At 32.3% G+C, this 23,009-nt stretch overlaps 1 protein-coding gene across 3 annotated transcripts in view; it reads left to right on the forward strand.

Annotated features, from left to right (window-relative positions):
- Positions 1-23,009, forward strand: part of LOC143255598 (ATPase MORC2-like) — a 167,841-nt gene that overhangs the window by 46,020 nt on the left and 98,812 nt on the right. For 2 of the 3 annotated variants that reach the window (XM_076511479.1, XM_076511480.1), the window contains exons 4-7: positions 5,005-5,039; positions 10,861-10,929; positions 18,953-19,040; positions 21,060-21,168. In XM_076511479.1, coding sequence (XP_076367594.1) covers positions 5,005-5,039; positions 10,861-10,929; positions 18,953-19,040; positions 21,060-21,168 — 301 coding nt within the window. Of the gene's footprint in view, positions 1-5,004; positions 5,040-8,878; positions 8,933-10,860; positions 10,930-18,952; positions 19,041-21,059; positions 21,169-23,009 lie in introns of those variants that run through there. The other variant, XM_076511481.1, reaches the window with a different exon arrangement.

The raw sequence follows: 23,009 nt of genomic DNA on the forward strand, positions 1-23,009 counted from the left end.
ATGTTTAGTCAAAATTAATTACATTTGCTTGTACATGTGACTTTTCAGACTTCAGACAGGAGTCATGTGATTAGGGTAAAGTCAATAGTTTAATAATGCAAAATTGTTTTGATATATTATTTATTAATAAAATAGTAAGTACTTACTGCAACACATATAGCATTTTAATGTATATCTGTGTATTACATATTGTTACTTAACTCGCTCTTTAACTTGATTTAAAGAAAGGGGGCACACAAGAAATTATATTTATTAAAGGGGGTATGGATGATAGAAGTTTAGGAAATGCTGCAGTAATATACTGCAAGGCTTGGCCAGCTTAACAGAGATTTAGGTTAGTCCTAAATTGATACATTAAGGTAACAAAATAACCTATTTGTGTGATAATACCCTTGTTTGTGTCTGTTTTGGAAATGGTGTGTGTGCACATGCATATTTATGTAGCAAGGTGCATACACATTATCATGACAGACCAAAACTAAGTATTATACTACAAGAAACCCACATGACATTTGTACTCAGGTTAATGTCTTTATTGAAATAATTATTCTTTAAATGTAGAGTTTCTAGAATACTACAAAAACAGAATGACTTATAAGCATGCACAGTAAGAATTTTAACAAAAAAAAACAGTGCAATTACCTGCCTCTGCCAGAGAGGTGGAAAACTTAATCAACAAGTCCCTATAACTGCTCTATGACTGAAGGAATAATAAAAAATGTGTATGTAAGTATTCTTTATTAAAAATTTAGTACAATAACATCAAAAACTGAAGATTTCAAAAGTTCTGATGTTAGGCTCTAAAATAACATTATAACATTATGCATATGTATATATTATTAAGAACAGTATGGTTTAGTCCTTACTAAGAAAATGTAAAAAACATATAAGGTACAGTATTAATCTATCTCTTTATCAAATATAGGCCTAACATCAGTTAAGGTTTTATAAATAAAGTACAACCTAAATACAAGTGGATTCGCATATTTTTGTGTAAAAGATTACACTTCATTTTTTTATTCTCCAAAAACTGCTGCAGTAAAGATACTCATTTGACAACAAACATTTTGTGAGTCTCTGCTAATAATGATAATAAATACAAAATTGTAAAAATAGTATATTAAACATTCTAACCAATACTGTCAATTGAAGTAACATTAAAAAGAGAATAAAGCCTCACTTGTGGAATAGACAAACTAATTATTAAATTGTTTATGTTTTTCAAAGTTTCAGAGTATAGAAAAAATGATTATTACTATTGATTGTATAAAAATATGTAGTTTATGTTTTTCTGGTTTTGTAAATTAGTAGAATTTCAAAAGATATATTTGGTTGTACGAAAGAGTTTCAAGTTCTAAAGATGGCTGCTAACTTAAAAAAAGTGCAGAACAATGTCATTATGAATTGTAAGTTCCTATATGGTACTTACCTCAAATCACAAGAGTAGCTGTTCATATTTCAGTGTTGTCCACTATGTGCTTACATTTTCTTTATGCATGCCACAAGCCTTCCTCTCTCCCCTATTGAAATTACAAGTTTCCAATAAGTCTCTTATGTAAATCATCATGTGGTACATCCTTACCAATAGGAGCATCACATACTTAGGTGAAGCATGTGGCTCCCTCTGCACCTTTCTACCAAACTATCACTTCACATTTGGTAGTATTTGAGCTTAGATGTGCTCTTTTGTGTACTAAATGTTTAATATTTGACTTTGTTTTACTCATGAAGTGATTTTTTTTCTTACTTCATTTGCTTTCACTCAACCTGTTTCCTATATTAGTATTTATCAGTTAATTTTAATTGCTTTATTTCTGCACTCAGTTTTGGTGAATCTTTTCTCTACAAGGATAATTTTAACACATTGGGGGTTACATGAAGAGACAGCATTTTTTACTCAGACCTCACTTGTGGGTGATCCAGTGGTAGAATTGTCTGATTTTATATGTTTAGAGTTTATATATATGTAAAAACGGCTCATTTGGGTTGAGAAAATATTTTACATAGAGGAATGAATAACGTTTCGACCTTCTTCGGTCATCGTCAGGTTCACAAAGAAAGAAAGAGGTAACTGACTGGAAGCTGACCACATCTTTGAAAGGGGTTGTGTAACTGAGTGTCGGAATACAGAGGGTTTTGGTAGATGTTTGAATATATAATTTTATATTATTTATTTTATTATTTTTAATATAGGTATAAAGGTGTTCCTTTATATTGGTTTATTTTGGGTTTAAGTTGTAAAAGTAAGGCTTCTTTAATTTTGCATTTGTTTATGTTTGTTTCTTTATTTAGTATTTGAGTGTTTTCTATGGTTATGTTGTGTTTATTTGATTTGCAGTGTTCGAAAACGTGTGAAGGTGACTTTTTATGTTCTTTGAATCTGGTTTCCATTTTTCTACTTGTTTTTCCAATATAGAAGTCGTTGCAGTTATCACACTGTATTTTATATATAATGTTGGTGTGGTGTTTGTCAGTGTAGTTTTTACATAGTATAGACCTCAGTTTTGTACCTGGTTTTTGAATAAATTTGTTATTAACTGGAATGCCATATTTTGTTACTAGTTTTTGCCAAATGTTGGTTATTTTTCTGCTGATGTCGGGAATATATGGTATGCAGCAGTATATGGTTTCGTGATTTTTTGATTTGTGACATATTACTTTTGTTGGTTGATTTTGCTTTCTGTCTAGGTGTGTGCTTATAATGTTTGTTTGTGGAGAAAACTTATTGATGTTGATGAAGTATTGTTTTATTTTGTCTAATTCATAGTTAATTTTATCTGGTGAGCATAGTTTTATGGCTGTGTTTATTTGGTGTCTTAGTATGTTGAGTTTTTGTTTTGTTTCATGTGCTGAGACCCAAGGGATGTATAGTCCAGTATGGGTGATTTTTCAGTGGATTTCTGTTTTAAATTGTGTGTCAGTTCTTGTAATTTTGAGGTTAAGAAATGATATTTGATTGCTTTCTTCCTGTTCACATGTGAAGTTAATGTTGAGATGTATGGAGTTAATGTGATTCAAAAAATTAAGTGTGTATTATGTAGATCTGAATCCCACAATCATGCCATCTACATATCTGTACCAGTATAGTGGTGGATGTAATGCTGTATTAATTGCTTGTGTTTCAACTTGTGTCATAAAGATATTGGCTAGAACTGGTGATACTTGGTTGCCGTTTTTACATATATATTTCTCTACAAGTGGGTTTTCTCGACATCACTGATGTTTAGAGTTTGAATGTCACATGGAACAACCTTTCTCCCCAAACATTGCCGGGCTCCTCCTGAGCTTCTTCAGGCTGATGAGAACTTTGTCTTTTTCCACTTCCACAGTTTGCTGTTCCTTTTTATTCCTAACCTGAGGAATCTTCAATACTTTTATGGATATTGTGTCTTAGGTTTGTGATATTTCATCCCTTTCACCTGTTTTCTATTCTCCTCATCCTTCCTTATTGCATAAACAAGTTTCCAAACCCTTTTAGGTTTTTCCCTCTCCTTTTATATTTGAGTTCACGCTGATCAATTTGTTTTGCAATTAAGGGGGAAGATTATCATACCATCCCCATCCTCCAGGATTTTTCTGATTAGTTTGTTTTTTCTTACCTTTGTGTGAACAATTCATTTTTAGATCAGTAGTTGTTAGGTTCATTGTTACCTATTTGGGGGGTGGCTTCTGAACCAAATGTCAGTCTTATCTGTGTCTTACCCTTATTAACCTTTTACAGTATCTTTCTTTTATACATCTAACTAAGGCTTTCCACAGACATCCTGAGGAGTTTTGTTCCACTTTAACTCATCTTTCATTTATGGATATGGCAGTACATACATGTTTTTATTGTTATTTGGATGTTATAATTCTCCTTTCCCCTTTTCCTTCTCTCCTTCTCAAGATCATATGACTAGCCAGTATCTGTTAGAAGCAGTTTAGAAATTGCTCTTGCAGCAGGCAGTTGAACCTGTTCCCAATATTTCAAGTCATTTGTATTCCTGTCTTTTCATTGTTTCCAAGAACACCAGGGATTGCTAGCCAGTAGTTGATTAATCTCAACTCAACTGCTTCATATCACTAGCCAAGTTCACTATTGAGTCTTTTCTCACCCTGAGATGGGCATTTTTAACAGGGTTGTGGATGACAAAAATGTATGTTTTGAATGTTTATCTAGATACCCCGATATTGCCTCAGTGTCATCCTTACCTTCAGTTCATCCATCTTGGGGTGATGTATGCATTATGGACCTTCCTCTTCAGGCTTGCCTTAACACCTTACATGCTTGGTTGAATAGTCTGGGCTCTTGCACGTTATTTCCATACTCTGTGGCTGTGATTTTATTTTCACCTTGATGACTGTTTTTTGTGCCTCATTCTGAATAGGAATCAGCCAATCATACTTAGCAGCTACTCTTTTGTGGTAGCTAGGCAACACAAATTTCCACACACACTTTCTACCTATCCTCCCCACTTTTTTTTGGTGCTGACATCTTCTGCCAAACTTTGAATTAATAGTTAGATAGAGGAGTGTAGAGGAATTACATGTGGTGTGAGTATATCATACTTTATTTGGTAAGGATGTGATAATTCATTATTTGTATGAGAGACATGTTAAAATCAAGCAATTGCAATAGCGGGGCATGTATAAAGAAATTGTTACCATTGGGGTACAGAACTGAACAGGAATAGCTGATCATGTGTAAGGAGGTAACCACTTTTCATAAATACATTTTCTGTATAAGAAAATTGTAACTTTCTTGTTTTTTATTCAAATATAATTTTCATGCCTACAGTCAAATCAACACATTTGCTATTTAGGCCTAAGAAATTAAGTAAGATAGCTTTACATCTTTGTAACTATCACATATATAAAAGTCTATTAAGCTTAAGTTTGGTTGCAAGACTATAGATTTTGCTTATTTTAACTTAAGTTATTTCAGTGGTTTTTAAACAAAATTTGAAACTTGTTGGTTTTGGTATTCTTAATTTTTTCAACTTTTGTTGTCATTTATATAATCAGAGATGCTGGATCCACATGCCTGAATATTTATACAAGTGAGTATGCAAATAAATATTTTCTAACATTTTTTTTCTTACTTAGCCATTGTAAGGTTTATAAATACACAATTGATTTAGAATTACTGTAGAATCCTTACAAAACAACCAATTAAGGTAATGTTTTATTTAAATACCTAAACACCTACAGTAAACTTAAAAAAATGTGTCAGTAAGCATTATTTTACGAATGGGAGTAAGGGCACTGTTAAAATAATTTTAATGGACCACAAGTCATTTCATGCATTCTTTCCATATTAATAAACTTTTTTAATGTAAGGCTTTCTAAAGAAGCAAGAAACAGGATTATTTTTATATAAAGTTTTTATAGCTGTGGGTATTAATATTTCCCAAAAATTCATTATTTATTGAATTTATTTAAACTCAGATGCTGAACAGTTCAAGTGAGTGTATTTTCATTTTAAGAATAAAAGTGCTTTTTCTTATCTTATAGGTTTCAAATTTTATTTACATAACCTCTAGAACCTCCTAATGAAACATCAAATTTTTTTAAAAGTAAATATATTTTTCATTTTCTACCATATCACTAACTGTAGCTATTATCATAAACTTACAGTGCAAGGAAATGTTTAAAATTAAGAAATGGAAGTATGTACATACTTTTTTATTCTTCCTAAATGTATTTTTGGTTATTTGTATAATTTCACATATTTATCATTTTGCTCATTGTTTATTTTTAATATTTTATTTTCCCTTCCTGTTCTTTAACATTTATTATTTGTCTCAACACACATTAATGGATGCCCATGAGTAATATAACAGTATCATAAGCAGAGATACTTTAGCCTCTGGCAAAATGTTTTTACCCTTGCTTAGTAGCATAGGCCTCACAAAGCAAGGTGAAGTTTCACTTATATAAAGAAAATTATTAAATGCTTTAAATATGAATGTTCAAACAAAAGTAATGTGTTATTCACTAAAATATGAAAGCAAAACCTAAATACAATTTAACTATCAAACTAATAGATATCAATGCTAAAGAGTGGTTTGATACAATTGTTAATGAATACTGCATACCAGTTTTAAAATAAGTATTGAGGAATTATAGCTTAAAATTAGCTTTTGTTATTGGTTATAACATTTATTTAATAAATATAGCTTGGAATTATTATTTTACTACATAATGTGGGTGTGACTACTTTCAGCGAGTGGAAATGTTTATTTCTTTGTTCTTTGAATTGACCTGAAAGAATTTTAAACAAGTGATGGTTAAATAGCTTTGTTGGCATAGTTTTAAGTTCAGATATACATGTGCAGATGGAGTGTTATTCAAGTAATAGAAACCAAGAATTAACGTTTTTGTATGCTCATGCATAATGTGACAACAAAACTAAAATCTTAAGCTCCTTTTTTTTTTAGGGTTTCATTTGAAATAAAGGACTTAAACTTGGGTAATATAAAGCTGAATTATAGTTGAAGGGTTAGCAGTGGAAAGCAGTATCTGTTGTAAATGTATTTTCAGATAAGGTATTTTTAATATATGAGTTTTAAGTTCTAAACTTTATAAGGAAGCATTTAAATAAATCATAATCTCCCCTATACTGAAAATTGTGACATTTGTTCTTAAAGTCTTTCCTCTTTTATAATTTATTTATTAACCCTTCAAGAAGTATGGAATTTAATGTAAATGTCTTTTAGAATGTTTATAACACACAGGCAAAGTATAATTTTATATCCTTCAATCATATTTGTGTATGGAACCACAAACTAAAACATTAGACCCACTTGCCATGCCTACATGTGACATTCTTTTTAATGTTTTTTATGCTATAGTATTTATAACCAATAGAAAGCCAAGACTTTAATATATGAATAATGTGTTGTTATTTTCTGTTAGAGTTCTGTTTATATCTTCCTCAGTTTGAAAGTTTCTTTTGCAGTGCTGAAATCAATAAGCACAGCTAAATTTTAAAAGGCTGTTATGCTGTAGTTAGAAAGTCAGATACAAGTACCATTGATATAAAGCAGCAGTTTTAAATTTCAATGGAAATTGACAGCAAATACAATAGTGATATATTTATTGTTTTTCATAGGTATTCTTTATTTATTATTTTTAAAGTAACTAAAATGTGTATTGTGCAGAGTGATACAGTAATGTGAGCTACACATTTGTCAAGTGATTTATAACTTATGTGGCAAGATTAGTAACTAGAAACAGGTCAAATAGCAACAAAACAATAAAATGAAGTGTGAATAGATATTTACTGTTGTGAACTTTAAGTTATTTAGGATAAGCTACTGTGGTTCCTTGCTAGAGTTTGCAGTTATTATAAAAATAAAAAGAGTAATTTAAGTTTGTTTTATTGTTTTGTATGGCAGTGACAAGAGAGATCCAATTGATGGAATGCATTTAGAGTTAGAGTAAAGAAGGTTGTATATGTTATAAAGTACTATTGTGAAAAACATTTTATATTTTGTTTAAGAGGTTTTAGAGATTATGCAAATGAAATGTTACAATTTTTAGATGAAGAAAAGTATGTTTAACTTTAATAATGAAAATAACTTTGCATTCAGAGTAGTCATTACTTTGACAGACTTTTAGTAAAAATATTTATTTTTTTCATGTACAAAAGACTTTAATGTTTACTTAAAGTTTGCCACATTTCACTAACCCTTTATCATTGAATGAGGCTTTTTTTTTTTTCCAGTACTATAACAATTCAAGTTTATGAAGTTCAGTAAAAAGTATTTTTGTCTTTATAGTTTATTACAATAAATAAAATGAATGAAAAAAATACATTTTGACAACTACCAATAATGTAGTATTGTGTAGAATTGCACCTGCATTTTCCACTGATTACTCTATTTTTATCCTGGGTAGTCTTTATTAGTGGATGCTTGCTACCATATCTGGTGATGCTTGTTTTATTATATATGTTGTTGTACATCCAAATTTAATGTATATTTTCTTTTTTTTTATTGTATTATGAGTATTTTTTCTATTGCTATCAATGACACATACAGATAATTTATTCAAATGCTATATTTGTGTTGATAGCAGTAGTGTCTACTTTCTGGCTGCCATCACATGCAGATAATATCCTGTTCACTATGTTTACAATCTCTCCATTTCTTCATTTTTCTTTAGACTCAAATAGTTTATTCAGGAAGATTGAAAGATCAAACACACGTAGATAGTGAACAATACATATTTACAGAATATATGTAAAAGGTAGCTGCATAAAAATCATATATGTTAAGCAATTATTCAAGTAAGCTAAAATCTGTGGGATCCAATGGTTATAATACATGAGCAACAAGATCATGCTCTACAAATTTTTCAGGGTGTAGTAGTCTTCAAAGCATTGAGTAACAGAGTGAAACATTGCATACACTGCAAATTTTCCCATGTCCTTGTACACATGAATTCTACATGAAATTGTAGAGCAAAAACAAACATTGTTTTTAAGCATGCTTTTCTCTCTGTGTTGGGAAGAGGCCTAATGAAGTAACCTAAGTGAAGTGACAGCCTATTTGGGCTAGGCCTTTCTGCAGTGTCGTATCTCCCTGACTTTGGTGATTGAACATCATTGTAAAACCTTTCAGATATTTGTCCTATGGTACAAAGATGAAAGATACAATACTTGAGTTACATTTCTGTTTTTATCAGTAAGATGTATGAATTTTAGATCACAATTCCAATTAAATAACATATCAGCTTTGTCAGCAAGTTTCATATTATATGTATATTTCACTATCATGTCAGACTTCTTTATATTTTCACTAGCTTTTCTGTCTTTCTTACCAGTATCAACCTTTGTTTCCTTTGTGGAGTATTATTAACATATTCATTTCATATTTATCGTTTTGTTTTGTAGCTGAAGTGTTATGTGCATGAAGAGTGGAGCATTCTGCTCTTGACACTGGTCCTGGTTAGTGAAGAATTTTCTACTGGAGCAAACAGTCTCAAAAGCTCCAATATTTCTTGAAAATTGAAAATAGAAAAGTTGTGGACTTGTATACACATTATCAACAAATAAGTTGTGCACTTTATCAAAATATGGATCCATCATGTATCTTACAACCAATCCAGAAACCCAAAATGGGCTTTTAGATGGTATATCTGTGTTGTTCAAGTGAAATTAATGAGGACAAGCACAAACTAATTTTTTCTATTGCACAAAAATATTTTTATGCCAAAATGATGTTGCTTGCTTGAAATATACTGTTTTAATGCAAGATGCTCTTTGAATATGATCAGGCTTTCATTATTTACAACATTTTTGAAGAAATAAAATACTGCTCAAAATGTTTTTTTCAGGCAAGAAAAGACTGATCTTATTTTCTGTAGTTTGTCTGTTGAAGGAACAGAGTTGTCATAAAATGGAGCATTTATAGAATCAAGAGAAAACATGATTTTGGTATCACATTATGGTGCACAATCTTAAAAAAACATACAATTTGTTTACTCTTTCATCTTTCTACCTAAGTAAATACAATAGTGATATTTTCTCTCTTAAATAAATAATGTTTACTTGACTCTGTTTCTATTACCTTTATTAGTATGTACTCAAAAAATAGCATTAATTATTGCTGTTACCACTTGTTCCTGCATTATTTGAAATGCCTTTGTGAAAGGGACTGAAATCAAACAGCTGTGTATAGGAGGTCAGCTTGTAACAGTGTCTTTCACTCATGATAGTCAGAGTATAGTTTATGTTTGCTTACTTGCTGTCACTGTTTAAAAGCCCATCATCTATCTCGTCACTCTTCACAGCAACACCACTAATGTCTTTGTCAAGTGGATTGTTTGGTTCATCATCATTTATTTGAATAAAGCTCACTTGTGGTCATTATCTGTTAAGCTACATGTTCTCTCTTAGCCCATCATTGATTGCATGCCTTCTTATCATCTATTTTGAACAAATCTTCCTCAAGTTTGTTGTCTTTGAAGCTGCATGTGGGTTATCTCCTATCCATGATTTTGGGGTAAATGAGCCAGCCTCTGAGCATAAAATTTTCTCATGAGTAGTAAACGTTTTGACCACATCAAATAAGGCTCAAGACACGTAAATGAAATGTGAGACATTTGGCATATATATGCAGGTTGAACTGATGTCTTAGCATGTGTAGATTCACAGGTGGAGATGAAAAAAGTGTTAACATACACACAAACCATGTTGAAAGCTTTTGTACAGAAAATCTGATTGTAACTTTACTGTTATAAGGGTGATTACAGTGATTAAATGTGTAGTGAGAGGGGTTAATATTGTTGTAATATTTGACTATATTGTTAAATTTATTGTGTATGGTGTATAGAAAATGTATCCACATTCAGTTTTGAAGTCTCATAACTTTGATAGGAAAACATTGAATGAATGAAAATTAATAACAGATTTTACTGTATGGGATACTAAAAATGTTTGTGTTTAGTTTTTGTAATATTCACAGTTGATCAGTTAAAGATTTTAGATCAGCTTTTCATTTTAACTAGCAACATTCTAAAAATTGTCTTTGTCACATCTGAACAATTTTTAATATTTCATTGTTATGAATGTTGAAGTTCAGTAATAGGATGTATAGGACATCATTCTTGTGATTGTGCATAACCTGGAACATATCTGTGAAGTATTAATTGGTTTCTACCAGTAATTATTTAGAACATACATTGGAGTAACTGGTGGTGAAATGAAAATTCAGGAAACCTGAACATTTTTTGAAAAATATACCTTTCTTTGTGAATCTATTTTTTGAGATTGCTTAGATTATCATATTATGCATGAATATCAGTTTCTAGTTCTTTGAAGATTTTAATGAATGTGAAAAATAAAATCAAACATTGTTTATCTTGTTGGTTCAGCACCATGTGAGAATGTTCGGGGTGGATTCTTGCTTTGTTTTCTGGATAATGGTATTGGAATGGATCCAGGTGAGTGGTATAGAATTTTGTAATAGATGGTACTTAAATCAGAAATATAATATGGTACAAATGTTTTTTAAGAATGAAAAGATATGCTAAAAACTTTTTATATCACTTTATGAAACAAAATCACTAGATTGTATGCATGTCTTTTTATGAAGCCATGTAATATATGTTTTCACAACCGTAAGGTAAATATTAGGTTTCTGGGTAATAAATATAGCTTGGATGCAAAGCAATTTTTGCTTTCAAGAGAATAAGTCACTTTTGCACAAGAAATGTTATCTTCCTCATACATCTGCACATGAGGTTTACATACAATTAGCCTTGATTCATGTATTTAATGTATGAGCTACATTGATGCATGATGAAGTCATCATGTGACTAAATTCACCTTCTGATAAGATGGCAACAAAACTAAGCCTTTTTTACTACCCATTTATTCCTTCCCTTAATTATGAGTTTAAAAAGAGAAAGAATTCCACTTCATACCTCCTTACTGGGTGAGGAAAGTCCACAGCCTTTCACAATGTTTCTTAGGTATGGTCTTTTTCCTTTTTCACAGGTAACTTATAATTTTGTAATCTTTGTCCTATGACCCTAATCCATGAGATTATTTAGTCTTCTTCATCTGATGTTCAGGTTCATGCTGAATCTTTCCTTGAAAAACTTCATAACTGTCACCATATGACTTATCATCCTTACCTTTCTCATTGTGTCATACTATCATACAATCAGTCTTCCTTTCTTTTTCTTTATTCTCAATTTTTGGAATTTCTATTTCCTATTTGAGAAGTGGAACCTCCTGTCTTCTGTTTTAATCTCAAGCAATCAGTTTTATATGTTCATCTTTATCTCAGTATTCTTTTTAGTTACTTCTCTTATGTTTGAGGTGCTTTATTATGCTCAAGCTGAATGTTTAAGTGAGATTCTTTGTATTTTGTCACTATGGTCTGTACCATTTTTTCTGCTATATCTCTGCTTTCTTGGGTCCTCTGCTGTTGGAAGTTGTTAGGCAGGGATGAACTCATTACTAAATCGCATATACATGCTTCTTATAGTGTGGTCTTTGTCAGGCTTCCTTTCTTTGTTCTGACACCTTCAGAAGTGTTTTCAACTCAACTGAGTCCATGACTAATATAGTTTGGCACCAATCTTCAATATCTTTTCCAGTTTCTTATCTGTTACAACCTTACTATTCAACCCCTTTTCTTCAAATGGGTCATCCTACCCTTCTTTCCATTCCATCTTCCAAACTTCTTTTCTTGTCCCCTTCACTGCCCATCTTCAGATCCATTGCAGATCTCATTGCTGACTATTGTGTCAATTCAGGGCCCTTTGGCACCAATCTGGTTTGCCAGCTTTTGTTCACAGTGTTTTACTGGAAGTTCAGTTTTTCAAGTCCTTACCCATAATCTGTATCTTTGCTTCTCTTCTCCATTTCCTCTCTCTCCTCTACACATTAACCTTTTTCCTTCTGTCTTCAGAGTCTCAAGGATGAGGTATTGGCTCTTTTAGCCATTGAAAATGTGTATAATCTTTCTTAGGTTTTTACTAATAATCAACCTCTCCTCTGTCAGTAACTTTCTGGATGGAGAATTTTATCCTCCATGGTCCTGGCCAACTGCATTGTGGATGGTCAAGGCCAACATTCCAGATTCCTTCCTCCATATACCAATTGCTTCACAGATTTTACATTTCATCCATCAAAATAATGTCTTCCTATTTCAAACTTTTCCTTTCAGCATAATATCAGACCTTCATGTCTTCAGTCAACTCATAAAAATCTTTGCTTGCTTTCTTCATGACTTAGAACTGAGATATCACTTCTACATAGACAATTGGCTTCTCTTTACCCATTTTCAGTATGTATTCTTTTCTCATATGTGCATTCTTTTACAGAAGGCTGTTCAGTTGGCATTGTTTGTCAAGATACTCAAACTCTTGTTCACTTCTACTCAGTATTTGATACATCTGGGCATCATCTTCAACTACAGTTTTAGCTTTCCTCAGCCTTCTCCTTTTTTGCCTGCAAGGTATTATGTATTGAATATCTTGTTACCAAGATTTGTTCTTTTCCTTGTCCTGTCTGAGAAGTTCTTTCACTTTTGGAGACTATGGTTTCCCTGCAACACTGAATCCTTTGGGACACACACAGATGCCTTTTCCAGTGAACGTTGTAGAAACAATGGATTCCTTTCTAAGATCTACTGTTCTCAGTTGTGAACTTTCTCTCTTTTCAAGGAATTGTCATGGGGTCAAATCATCCAGGCTGCAGGTGAACCCTACAGAATTCCTTGAAAAAATTCACATGTGCTCATCTACCTATATAATGAAAAACTGCCAAAGATTAGATCAATATCTTTAATAGTTTCTGATTTACAGCCCTGTAAAATGTAATTAATTTTTTTTTAATTTTTGGGCAACTTTGCCTGCTTAAAGCTGCAAGAGTAATGATGATAGAAGGCTGAAATTTGCTACACTGACTGAATTAATCTCACAGAATTCAAAAATGGTCTCAAACCAAGTTTATCTCTCATAGGATTTGCATAGTGAGGCAGTAAAATCTCCTGAAAACCCAAAATCGTTAAAAACATTGGTTTGTGTAATAAGCCATAGCTCTTAGACTTAATATGATACAAAGCTGAATTTTGTTTTCTACTTTTCTATAACATATACGTTGATAAATCAGCAATTGTTGTAATTAAAAGTCTGTTAGATCTCCTGCAAAAAATTTAGCTGCATGCAACTTTTTATGATTTAGCTAAAAATAGCCCTACTTCAGGCCACAGTTTGACCATGTCACCAGTTATTCAGCCTTTTCAGATATTTACCATATATTCTTATATCTCTGAATATGATCTACAAAAACATTCAGGATGGTATTCAACCTACATTTTGAGTTGATACTTTTTTAAAGTATCATCTGACCATACATTCTTTATTTAAAAAAAATTCAATTCAGGTGTGTTACTATGTGCAAATATATCCATATAATTTTGAAAAATACCTGTCAGATTGTATGAACCCCACTGAAATATTCTAACCAGCCTTCTACAATGTTAAATAATGAATTTGTAAGAAACAAGAAAGAATTAATTCATTTCTGAACAAGTTTATTGACATAACTGGTTAGATCACATGGCAATGCAAATATATTGTGTATGTATTACAGTTATGCAGCTATGGCTGAGTTTAAGATTCATAATATAATAAATACAAAAGTAAATCGGATGCAAAAAAGCACAGTGCTACAACAGGGAATAACTGAGAAAGATTATAGTCACACCAAACTGCAATAATCGTGACAATGAAATGTTTCTAAAACTGCTTTGGTGATAAATTAGCCTTAACAACATCAAATAAACATTGCTGTGTTCAGACAGCTTGAATACATTTTTTGAAATTCAAGTTTGATTATGTTGAGACCACTTTGACTTAGAACATAGTGGCGAGCACTACTCCCTTGCACGGTAGGTGCACTTATCAGACAAAGAATATGTTGGAAAGGAATCCAGCTTTCATCTTTAAGTGACCTTGCAGGCCATGAGAACAGTTCGTTTCTTGATTTCTTCATAAATGACACCAACACATTGGAATGTTCATCTGATCTATCTTTTATCTTTCCCAAATACCATTCATGATCGTATATGCATGCCACATATTTCCATGGCTGATAATTGTTATTGCTATCATTAGACACTATTTGAGCTGCTGCAGCATCACTTTCACTGCTGCTACCAACAGTTACAACTGTGTACACATCATCATCTGATAGCCTTCTCATATACAATTTGTTGATAGAGTGGAGAATAAAGCTATGATGTGACCTAATACCTGCCACAGTTTTGCATTTTTAATAGTGCCCAAATAGATCAAACTTTACACAATTCTGCAGGACTGATTCCTGATTAACAAGAAAGAACTGAATGCCCTGAATGTGTTTCTTTGCTCAGTGGTACATATCAGAGACACTTAAAATTTGATAATTTATTATTTTACACAACCTTGAATTTTTTGAAGATCATATTCAGAGATGTAAGAATATATGGTAAAGGCTGATTAGAATATTACAATGGGTTTCATAAATTATTTCAAAATTGTATGGATATATTGGCATACAGTAACACATCTGAAGTTTTTTTTTTCAAGTAAACAAGATTCTGAGCAGCAATCTTCAACATCTGTAACACCTGTCATGCCTCATTTTCTTATATTGCATTCACTTTCAGACAAAACTTTAGAGCAAATGTCTCCCTTTTTCATTCAGAAAGGACTAGAGGGACTTGCTGGTTCTCCAAAGTCAGTAAAGAAGCTTCAATCTGGTGACATATTGGTGGAAACATTAACATCTCAACACAGTGAACTCCTGTTGCATTCAAAGGCAATTGGGGATATACCTATTGAGGATACACCTCATGCTACTTTGAATTCATAATGAGGAGTTATTGTTGAGAGGGATTTGGAGAACATCCCAGAGTCAGAGATTCTCACTGATTTCTCCACCTAAGGAGTTTCTGCAGTGAGGCATATATCCACTCGCAGAGATGGTATTATAGTGCCGACCAATGTCCTCATTCTCACATTTACGTCACCACGTTCGCCTGCCACCATCAAGGCAGATTATCTTAAATGCAGAGTATGGCCATACATTCCAAACCCTCTTTGATGTTTCCAATGTCAAAGGTTTGGTCACTCAAAGCGTCATGTAGTGGATCCTTGGCGTGTGCTCGTTGTAGTGGTAAGGACCATGATGCTTACGAGTGTGAAACGGATCTTCATTGCATCAATTGCAATTTCTCTCAGGTGCCCTATTTTCGTTCTTGCCCTAAATGGTTGGAAGAAAACGAGGTGCAGTGTTTGAAAACGATTCATAACATTACTAATCCTGAAACTCAAAAATTGCTGTCAACTACTTCATCTCCGACGTATGCTGCTGTACTTTATTCCACAACTATAGTGGGAGTGCAAAAAGATCTCTCTCTGCCTCCTAAAGAATCATTATCCAAACAAATGAAAAGTCTTTTGACCTCCATGGTTAAAAAAGTTGAATCAACTTCAACACCTATCTCTGTCCCTAAAATACATTCCACCAAACCCCAAGAGCCACATCCTTTGGTTCCAGGTACAGGCATTTCCTTGGATTCATCTTCTTCTCTCACCCCAAGATGCAAAACAATCATTTGTTTACATCCTCAGTCTCTGGAATTCCCTTCCAAGAGCAAAGACATGTCCAACACACTCGGGGCAGGATCCATTGAGGTTGATAGACTTCCCTTGAATAAGAACAGTAAGGAAAAAAGACGTGGTTGTAAACAGAAGGGTTCTCCACCCAATTCACCTACACATAAATAAAAATGGCCACCCTGATACAATGGAACTTTCAAGGTTTACCTTCTAATCTGTATGACGTCAAAACATTAATTGCTTTCTACCATCCTGTTTGTCTTTCCTTACAGGAAACATTTCTGAAACCTGCCGATACAGTCACCTTTTGGCAGTTTTCTTTATACAGAAATGACAGGCTGTGTGATGGAAGAGTTCATGGAGGGGTGGCACTATTGGTTGATCAGTGTGTGCCCACCCTGTCTTTGCCACTCTACACACCCTTGGAGGCCGTAGCCATGCATGTTTCCTTGGGTCATACCATCACTGTTTGTTCTCTCGACCTGTCACTTGTAGAGACCTATGATTAATCAGACCTTGATGCTCTCATTGAATAGTTGCTGTCTCCTGTTTTAATCTTGGGGACTTTAATGGACATCATCCCCTCTGGGGAAGTGCTGATATTGATAGCAGGGGTTGCTCTGTAGAGCATATTCTCTCTGATCACAACCTTTCTCTTTTCAATACTGGTTCTTCTGCTTATTTCCATGCACCTAGTCAGTCCTTTACTGCTATTAATCTCTCATTTGCTTTTTCATAAAGAGTTGACAGTAATCCATTAGGCAGTGATAATTTTCCTTAATCTTGAGAGAGACTGGCTGTGGTCGATGCCACCTCACCGGTGTGCCCCAGTGGAAGCTGAATCAGGCAAACTGGCCCTCTTTTGCTTTTCTCGCAGAACTTGATACTGCCATTGTCTGTAAGCCATAAATAGAAGACTGTGTGGCAGCAGTAACTGACTGTATTATACAAACAGCTGCTCAATGTATTCCAAAAACCTCGACATGTTTTCCACTATATCCTCATCCATGGTGGAATCCTGCCTGCCACATGTCACAGAAGGCTCAAAAACGAGCCTTGGATACTTTCTGTAGATATCCCACACTGTCGAACCACTTCACTTTACAGTGGGCCTCTGCACATGCTCGATGGGTAAGACGTCAAAGCCAGAAGGAATCTTGGATTAAGTTCACAACCAGCATATCTTCTTCTTCCAGTTCCAAAGTCATATGGGACAAGATTCGAAAGGTCAGTGGGCAATATAATTCTGTCACTCTCTCACTCTTGCTCTCTGATGGCCAGGAAGTGGCTGATATCCAGAGGATTGCCAATACTCTAGGTGAAAACTTTTGCCAGGTATCTAGCACTTCTGCTTTTTCTTCCACCTTCTTAGCCATCAAGACTCGGGCAGAGCAATCACCTTTTTTCTTTTGAGCTGATTGTCTTTATGACTATAATCGTTCCTTCACACTGGTAGAACTCAAACTGGCCCTTCATCGGTCTGGCAGTACATTGGTTGGACCTGATGATATACACTATGAGATGCTGTGCCATCTATCTCCTGCTTCTTTTCTATCCTTCTCGTTGTTATTAACAACATCTGGCAGGAGAATGTTTTTCCTGATGCCTGGCACCAGTCTATTATCTTACTTTTCTCTAAGCCTGGGAAAGACCCCAAGATTCTTTCAAACTACCATCCAATTGCTTTGACGAGCTGTCTCTGTAAGACCTTAGAGAGGATGGTTAATGCTTATCTTGTTTAGTTTTCACCATATTCTGTCCCAAGGTTTGTCCATAACGTTAGACAGTGTTATTTGTGATGGCGACACTGTCTACTTTGGTAAAGTTTTTAGTTTTTAAATGCCATTTATGGTTTTTAATTTATACATTATACCTTTTTAATGTGGCTCCCATTTAAAAATCACAGTTCATCTAGCTCGATTTGAAATTAGAAATTGGCCATAACATTAAATAATTCGAAACCAGAACTGGAAAGGCCAACTTCAGGTGACTGATGGTGGTTTTTGTACTTAAATGTTAGTCTTCCTGGTGAGTTATGATTATTACAGTTGCACTACAGAAAGATCTTTACAACTTGAATTACTGCAGTTTTTCTCTTGACATTGTAGACTAGATGTAAACATTGGTTTTATGCTATCTATGTTTTTTTTAAACTTTGTTTTGTTTTACCTTAATTTCCTTTTATGAATTTTACTGAATTTACTTTTAACTTTTTACTGGACGTTTGGTGCAGATAGCATAGCTGCTTTATGCCATAAAACACTAAACCAACCAACCAACCAACTTATTTTCTGGAGGGCTGTTTCACGTGATGGATGTCTTCATGCACCAAATATTTCACAAAGAGCATGAGAATTGAGGTGGGAGTTAGCTCAAGGCCAATGACATGCAAACTTCATATACATGCATGCAAGAGAAATAGCTTTTCCATGTGTAGAGGATTTATCTGTTGGAAATGCATTTTAACAGTATGAAATAATATTTTAGCTCAACAAAAGTGAAACTGACAAATTTTTGCCAATTAAATTACAAAGATAAGACATTTATGTATTGTGTGATTTTTATCACTTATTTTAAGGTTAATATTTTCCAATAACTTTTCTAAGTAGTTATTGATAGAAGCAGTCTGAAGGCTAATGCAAGATTTTTGGAGGCCTGTGTGTTAATTATTCGGTGAACAACTTAAGTTTTAAATTTCCTTCAAATATCTCTCAAACATTTTTAATATTTGTGAACATTATGATATACAGTTTTCTCTCATTAGAACATTATTTTTATCTTATTTTCAAGAAATTGAACCTGGAAATTTTGTTTTGGGTGATAGAACTTTTCTTTACATTTTTAGTGGAAGCAACAACTGTGATAACATTTGGAAAATCTTTAAAACGAGGAGTTGATTCAATGATTGGCCAGTATGGAAATGGGTTGAAATCGTGAGTGTATATTTGCATTTGTTGGTATAGTATTAACTGTAGCTAATGACTTTAGTTTGATATAATTAACTCTCTCATTAATGGGCTCAGCTGAACTTGTAATACCAAATTGACCTTTTATGGTTTTTGTATAATAGCTTCTAATATTTCTTGTGTATCTTTACAATATTTTGTAAGCTTTTAGTAATCATTAAGGGTCATTTTGCAGACAAAAATTCAGAATTGTTAATGAAGTATTTTAACTAAAATGTCTCCATGGAATCTCCATATATGTGGAACCAAAGTGATTTTCATGATAAAATTTAAAGTACTTTTCCTCATCTAAAAATTTTCAAATTTTATTAGTTTCTAAATCTTTCTAAATAAATATCATGTTTTTAGTTTTTCTTTAGAAAAACCTTGTATTTATCTTTTATTTTCTTTACTCTAACTGTATACAAGGTTTAGTCAATTTTGCTATTCTCAAAACCACCATAAAAAGTTAGGAAATAATTCTAACTTACTCTTCTTTTCTTTCTGGAATGACTGCAGATTGCAGCAGGAAACCACAATTGTTAATCCTACTTAAATTTTATGGTTTTATTGACCTTTGAACTATGTTTAACTAATAATCTTGCAATACAAGATGTTAACAACTTGGCTGATGAGTAACTCATGTTACCCATTCAAATTACATAATACACTGGCCACTCTTAAGCTGCTCATGAGCATACATTGTGGAAATTTTATGTTATTATTTTCATTTTATGTAATCTTTAAATATATAATAAAGAATAGCCATTAAAAGAAGGAATAAAGTATTTCTCTTTTTTTTTTTTAACTTTTGACTGCCAAAGGAACTTAACACTATTTTTATATTAAATAATGCACATAAAAGCATAGGATAAGAACTTGTAAAAAGCAGACAATATCCAATAGCTGCCATAATTTTTCTAGTTTTCTAATTTGCTAAAAGGGCCATTAAAAATTCAGCTAAGCTTGTCAGTGTGCTTCCAATGGAGTAACGTTTGAACTATGCAGAAAACAGTGCAATACACTACATCATTTAATAAATTTAAACCTTGGTTTTTCTATTGATTTTTAATAATACAGTATAAAGTGTCAGAGAGAGCTATTGGCAGTTTCTGAAAAAGAAGATGTGATGTGTGTCAGTAGCAACATGTGTCTGATTTTCTACTTTATAGTTCTGTAATCAAATAAGTTATAATAATTATGCTTTGGCTGAGTAATAATTATATTATAATAAGTAACTTATCTTAAAGTCCATCCTTTTTGGAAAGGTGGTATGTAAGTTAGAGAAGATCTAGAGAGCAAATGTAACAATTTTCACACAAGGGTAAATTGAAAATTCAAGAATTCTTTTTCAATGTAATATTAAAACTTAAAATTTATACAGTAATAAAATTTGATGTATTGACTAATTTTTTATCACAAGTTTAATCATATACACTCATAGTAAAATAGTTTAATAACATTTTGAATGTTACTCTGTAAAAGGTTATGATATGTGCATTTTGACATACAGAGTGCAAAAGGGTTAAGGCTTGTGAGTTATAAATTGAAGATTTCTAACAAAACAGAATAATTTTACTTAATCGAAGATGTACTTAATTATATCTATCAAGAATTTTTACATGTCCATACTGAACTCTATTACCCTGTCTCATTACTTCAGTGGTGATTAATTGATTTACCCACTACACAGAACTGCATGTGAGGAGATATACTCATGGAGTTAAGTATTGTGTTGTTGTTTGAGAACATCAAAATAACTTGAATAATGCAAAGAAACAAACACAATTTAAATATAATAAGTACTAACTGTTATGTGATCCAATCATGCCTTATACAGCTCTTAGACACCTGCATGTATAGTGAGAATTTTAAAAGCTTTTAAAATATCTAAAGAAGTAAAGTAATTAAAACTATTTTTTTTATTAATGATATGATTTTTCATTACTGATTGTTATTAATATGTGTGTGTGTATATGTATACATATGACTTATGTTTACCATCAGTGGCTCCATGAGGATAGGGAATGACATGATTTTATTCACAAAGAAAGGTTCAATTGTGACTAGTGTACTGATGAGTCGAACATTTCTGGAAGAAAAAAATCTAGAACAGGTATGTATTTTTTTCTCTGAGAATTATGTGAACAAACTCTGAATTTAGAAGAAAATAAGAAATATGAGGAATCTGAGCATAAAGCTTTTCTTTAAAAGATAGAATAAAATTAGTACATAACAAATATATTGGAGGAAATAAAGTTCTAAAGATAAAATTTAGTGAAAAGAATGCTTTACTGTAAAGTTTGGTTTTACTTCTAGCATATAATTTAATTGAATGTGCTTAGTAAGTAAGCTTATATCAAATGATCTGATTTCAAACCCTATTAGATGCACCTCATTAGCTTTATTACAACAAAATTAATTATATTGATGTTGTTTCTTCTGTTACTAATTCATTGGTTTATAAACATACATTTATGAAACTTGTCACCTGTTAAACAGTATTATTAAGAGAACAATAAGAATTAAGTACTTCTAATTCAAGACAAACTAATATGGTAGTGTTGGAAAGTCCAAATATCACATGCTTAAATAGGGAGGTCCAGAGCCAGATGTTGACATGAGAAAATAAAGAACAACAAGATAACATGGTGGAGTCCAGAATTATATGCAAATTTGGGAAGTTCCAGAATCACATGCTAGCATGGGGATGTTTAGGGTGTGGGCTTAGAATTTTGATAAGCTTACTGATTGGTAAATGTGTTGTAATGTTTTGTTATTAAAAATGAAAATTAATAAAGTGGAAATAATTGAAACTAATTCTCATCTGAGTAACTCTGAAGATTAAAATATAAATATATTAAAATAGTAGTATAACTACAGATGTATATAAAAGAAACTTTCACCATTTTTTTGTTAAAATTACCTTAATAGAAAAATCCTTATGCTTGTGAAGATATATCATGTCTGTATATCAAAGGAAACAGTTGCATGTACCAATAAATTTAAATATATCAACATACAGATCTCAGCAGATGTTATATATATATTGATATCTATCCTCTTTCCAACTTACTGAACATCTTGGGATGGTGTATGATCTTTTTTAGCTAGTGTACTTAATCCACCTTTGCATGTAACACATCAAATTGTATATCAGTTTTACTTTAGCTTTATATACAAATTTGGTCTCAAAGAAAATGAACACTTAAGTAAATGTTTGAACATGCTTTTTTTTAAAAATTAAGTAACATTATCATGACATCTATAAGTTACATTTTGTTTGAGGAAATTATTTGTCTGACTGCCAATCACAGATGAATAAAATCCTCATCAGCCAACTTGAGAATACTGTCCTGTTCATATATTTTGACTCTCATTACATTTTTATCATAGGTATTTCATATAGTAATCAAATCCATAATACCTTCAAAATGTATTTTGTATATACAATATTAATGCAACCAGTAAAATATTTAAGCAGTGTATAATGCTTATACGATGTATTATTTTTTAATTCAATTACGTTATTTCAGAAATCTTTAATAATAAATACTGTAATTAATATATATGAAATAAATTCTATTTTAATCTGTAATAAAACCAGATATTAGTCATTGGACAACAAAAACATGAACTAAATATGGTACTACTAAAATGCAGCTGTATATCAGGCAACATTTTACAGTTTTTTGCTGAATTTTAAGTCGGTGTGTCATCTTACAGCAGACTTTATTCAACATCTTTCATTGCAATACTGTTTCAGACTTTAAAATGCCTTGTATATTTGTGTATCACAACTTGAAAATTTGGAAGACCATAACTTTTTAAAAATATTTATTTGAGAGGAGATACATACCCCCTTTCTCCCATCCACTCAATACCTCCTGTATTGATATATATGTTGAACAAGAACCTTATTTTTCAGTGCTTGCAATAAAAGCTACAATATTTAAA

This window comes from Tachypleus tridentatus, chromosome 7, assembly GCF_004210375.1.
Source record: "Tachypleus tridentatus isolate NWPU-2018 chromosome 7, ASM421037v1, whole genome shotgun sequence".
Classification (NCBI taxonomy): Eukaryota; Metazoa; Arthropoda; class Merostomata; order Xiphosura; family Limulidae; genus Tachypleus; species Tachypleus tridentatus.